Source organism: Lethenteron reissneri, unplaced genomic scaffold, assembly GCF_015708825.2.
Source record: "Lethenteron reissneri isolate LAM-NWPU_2019-01 unplaced genomic scaffold, ASM1570882v1 scaffold_1879, whole genome shotgun sequence".
NCBI classification, from domain to species: Eukaryota; Metazoa; Chordata; class Hyperoartia; order Petromyzontiformes; family Petromyzontidae; genus Lethenteron; species Lethenteron reissneri.
The window spans coordinates 1-4,944 of NW_026891640.1; the positions used below are offsets into that span (position 1 = coordinate 1).

Here is a 4,944-nt window from a genome sequence, read left to right on the forward strand (position 1 = left end):
GTCTGTGACGTCACTTCCTGCCTCGCCACCCGCAGTTGCGATGATGATGATCTCACTCCCCTGTGGCAAATATAAAATATCGATAAATATCATCGATGCCCGCGTTTGCGATGTGGTGGGGCGTTCTGTGCACACGCGCTGCTACTACGATTCGGTCCGACCTCACGGTTTGGGGCACAGCATCCGCCGACGTCTCTTCTGATTGGCCGGGCACCAGCCAATGGCGACGAGGCGCAGGAACAAGGCCACTTTACCTCGCAAATAGTCCCGCGACACGGCAAACACCTCCGCCACGCCAAGCCGACGGGCCCTCCGTGACGTCACTTCCTGGGGTTGCGATGTCACTTCCTGTCTCGATGCCCGCGTTTGCGATGTCACTTCCTGTGCCGCGACTGGCGACTGTGACGTCACTTCCTGTCTCGATGCCCGCGTTTGCGACGTCACTTCCTGTGCCGCGACTGGCGGCTGCGACGTCACTTCCTGTCTCGAGGCCCGCGTTTGCGACGTCACTTCCTGTGCCGCGACTGGCGACTGTGACGTCACTTCCTGTCTCGATGCCCGCGTTTGCGACGTCACTTCCTGTGCCGCGACTGGCGGCTGTGACGTCACTTCCTGTCTCGATGCCCGCGTTTGCGACGTCACTTCCTGTGCCGCGACTGGCGGCTGTGACGTCACTTCCTGTCTCGAGGCCCGCGTTTGCGACGTCACTTCCTGTGCCGCGACTGGCGGCTGTGACATCACTTCTCGCCGTTGTGATGTCACTTCCTGCCCCACGGCCAGTGGTTGTGATGTCACTCTTTGCGCTTGCTCCACCGCGTCCTTTTGCGACAATGTCGCCGCCTGCCTCGGACTGTTTGTAACGCGCGGCGGCGACATCACTTCCTGCGCCAGTTGAGTCGCTTCCGCTGCTGGCTCTGATGTCATTTCCTGTGGAAGATATAAGAATATCGGCAAACAGCGTCGGGCGGGATGTTTCAGGTTTTCAAATTTTGTGTTACCCGGCGTACTGCCAGTCGGGGGCTGTGATTGCCTCTGTGTGCGGTCTAGCCTAGGGATGTCCCCAGTGGCATCTGCCCCTGTGTGTGAGTCTGCTGCCAGTATGGGGGTGCGATGACTGCTGTTGTGTAGCCTATAGCCTAGGGGGGCACCATCCAGTGGCAGCTGTCTCTGCGTGGCACTCACCATGGCGGCCAGCACGTGGTGCAGGGAGCGAGCGTGCCCTAGGGCGCTGACTGCCGGAGCCGGGTCCCCCAGGGCCCCAGCGGCGCCGCTCAGAGCCGAGACAAGCAGCGCAGAGCCCCCCACAACCTCCCTCCACAGGGACGACAGCTGGGGAAGGGGGGGGGGCGATGGGGGCGGTGGGGTGGACGGATCCAAACTTCACCATAATGGATCAAATCACTCGCGCAGATACTCGGAGGCACGCAAGATACACCTGTTCGATCACTCGCCCGCCCACCCACTCACTCACCCACCCACTTACCCACCCACTCACCCACTCACCCACTCACCCACCCACCCACTCACCCACTCACTCACTCACTCACCCACCCACTCACCCACCCACCCACTCACCCACTCACTCACTCACCCACCCACTCACTCACCCACCCACCCACTCACCCACCCACCCACTCACTCACCCACCCACCCACTCACCCACCCACCCACTCACCCACTCACCCACCCACCCACTCACTCACCCACCCACTCATCCACCCACTCGCCCACAGGGCGCAGGGTGAGTGCGGCCACGTGCAGGAGGTGGAGGTAGTCGCCCAGCGTGGAGAACTCACTCACTCACCCACTCACTCACCCACTCACTCACCCACTCACTCACCCACTCACTCACCCACCCACTCACCCACCCACTCACCCACCCACCCACCTACTAACTCACCCACTCACTCACCCACTCACTCACCACCCACCCACCCACTCACCCACCCACCCACCCACCTACTAACTCACCCACTCACTCACCCACCCACTCACCCACCCACTCACCCACCCACCCACCTACTAACTCACCCACTCACTCACCCACTCACTCACACCACCCACCCACTCACCCACCCACCCACTCACCCACCCACCCACCCACCTACTAACTCACCCACTCACTTTTCCCACCCACTCACCCACCCACCCACCTACTAACTCACCCACTCACTTTTCCCACCCACTCACCCACCCACCCACCCACTCACCCACCCACCCACCCACCTACTAACTCACCCACCCACTCACCCACCCACTCACCCACGCCGTCAGTCCATCTCGACTCCAGCCCGTGTAGCCCCCTCTTATTCGGTCAAACATAATCTGCTTGGGCATGCGGTGGCTGGGCATGCGGTGGGGGGGCATGCGGTGGCTGGGCATGCGGTGGCTGGGCATCGGTGGCTGGGCATGCGGTGGCTGGGGCATGCGGTGGCTGGGCATGCGGTGGCTGGGCATGCGGTGGCTGGGCATGCGGTGGCTGGGCATGCGGTGGCTGGCATGCGGTGGCTGGGCATGCGGGTGGGCTGGGGGCATGGGCATGGGTTGGCTGGGCATGCGGTGGCTGGGCATGCGGTGGCTGGGCATGCGGTGGCTGGGCATGCGGTGGCTGGGCATGCGGTGGCTGGGCATGCGGTGGCTGGGCATGCGGTGGCTGGGCATGCGGTGGCTGGGCATGCGGTGGCTGGGCATGGGGTGGCTGGCATGCGGTGGCTGGGCATGGGGTGGCTGGCATGCGGTGGCTGGGCATGCGGTGGCTGGGCATGCGGTGGCTGGGCATGGGGTGGCTGGGCATGCGGTGGCTGGGCATGCGGTGGCTGGGCATGCGGTGGCTGGGCATGCGGTGGCTGGGCATGCGGTGGCTGGGCATGGGGTGGCTGGGCATGCAGGCTACGTGACCCAGCCAACGCAGCCTTGCCTGCCGGAGCACACCGATGGGACTGTGTCCGTCCATATCCTACAAGGGTTTGTGGGCTCCTCACACAATCCAACCTGCTGGTTAAACCCAGGATGGATGGTAGACAGGGCCCGCCTGAATGTTTCTAACTAGCGCAGATGTTCTATTGGGGGGGGGTCCACATCTCACCAACGCAGAGAAGGGACAGGCATGACCGTGGCCGAGAAGACCCGAAGCTTTGCGCGGAAAGACAGACCAGGTAGCTTCCACACTGCGGCGTTACACAGCCGATGTAAGGATAATCCTGCCCGACTGATTCGGAGACCTCTGCTGTCAAACCGGAGCTGGTCAAGGAATTTGTGAACCAGAGGTCGCAACCAGGTACCCGATACCCGTATCCTAGCCGATACCCGGCTACCCGTACCCAGTCGGGTACGGGTACCCGTTTGCGACCCTGGTGCAGCCGGGTACGGGTACGGGTAGGGTCACTGGTGAGTCACCGTTTGTCACTCATTTCCCAACGTCTTGTCTCTTCTCACAATTCAAGTTCCTAGAATCAACCCACCCGCGCCTGCAACATGGCTTCATCCCAGAGGTCGCAATCGGGTACCCGATAACCGTACCCTACCCGTACCCGGCCGGGTACGGGTAGGGTACGGGTACGGCCGGGTACGGGTACCCGTTTGCGACCCTGGTGCGGCCGGGTACGGGTAAGGAATCAAAACCCGTTTGCGACGTCTGCTTTGAGGCTGGCGGTGAGCATAAGTGGGAATCGAACTCGGGTCACTAACCACTACGGTGCCGTTGCCCCTCTGAGGGCCGCACACGGACCCCGACACGTGGACTAAGACACCCGGGACTCGGACACACGGACACACGGACCCGCCGTTGGGCCCACACTTGGGAGATGGCCGGGTCGGGCAGCAGTGAGGCCTCCAGGCTCCAGGAGGCCCACGCGACAACGGCGCTCCGGTTTCCGCTCCTCAAAAACTCCCTCTGCACCCGGCGGCAGCAGAAGCAAGTCAACAACATCATTAACATCATTTGCAAGATTTGTCTGGCTGGGATGAATCCTATTCCTAACTTAGCTGGAGTGAGGCCTACTCAACTAGCTGGAGTGAGGCCTACTACTCACCTAGCTGGGGTGAGGCCTACTACTCACCTAGCTGGGGTGAGGCCTACTACTCACCTAGCTGGGGTGAGGCCTACTACTCACCTAGCTGGGGTGAGGCCTACTACTCACCTAGCTGGGGTGAGGCCTACTACTCACCTAGCTGGGGTGAGGCCTACTACTCACCTAGCTGGGGTGAGGCCTGCTACTCACCCCCCCGTACCCCACCCCCCCCCCCGTACCCCACCCCCCCCCGTGCCCCCCACCCCCCCCCCGTGCCCCCCCCCGTGCCCCCCCCCGTACCCCCCCCCCGTACCCCCCCCGTGCCCCCCCCCCGTACTCCGTACCCCCCACGTGACCCCCCCCCGTACCGCCACGTGCTCTGCCACGCGCGCCTGGCACAAGATGGCGGCGAGGAGTCGCGTGTCGCACGCGAAGCGACGAGCGGCTTCGTTCCGTGGTGGTGGTGGCGGTTGTGGTGGAGGTTGTGGCGGTGGTGGTGGAGGTTGTGCTGGTGGTGGTGGAGGTGGTGGTGGTGAGAGGGGGGCGGGGGGAGGGGAGGGGTGGGGGGAGGGGGGGGTGGGGGGAGGCGGTGCGGGCACAGCAGAGGCACGCGGCGCCGGCGGCCAACAGCACCGCGTCTGCAGAGAGAGACAGGGAGAGACAGGTCACCATCATCATGATCATCATGATCATCACCATCATCATGATCATCATCATCATGACCATCATGATCATCATCACCATCATGATCATCATGATCATCATCACCATCATGATCATCATCACCATCATGATCATCATGATCATCATGATCATCACCATCATCATGATCATCATCATCATGACCATCATGATCATCATCACCATCATGATCATCATGATCATCATCACCATCATGATCATCATCACCATCATGATCATCATCATCATCACC

At 62.3% G+C, this 4,944-nt stretch overlaps 1 protein-coding gene across 1 annotated transcript; it reads right to left on the reverse strand.

The window, feature by feature from the left end:
* Positions 1-6: 6 nt before the first annotated feature.
* On the reverse strand, positions 7-4,642 carry LOC133339544 (polycystin-1-like protein 3). Its single transcript, XM_061547650.1, has 4 exons — positions 4,379-4,642; positions 3,779-3,892; positions 1,183-1,329; positions 7-927 (listed from the first exon to the last, which is right to left on the reverse strand). The coding sequence occupies exons 3-4, from the start codon at positions 1,183-1,185 to the stop codon at positions 163-165; spliced, it is 768 nt and encodes a 255-aa protein (XP_061403634.1). The 5' UTR covers positions 1,186-1,329; positions 3,779-3,892; positions 4,379-4,642; the 3' UTR covers positions 7-162.
* Positions 4,643-4,944: the final 302 nt, after the last annotated feature.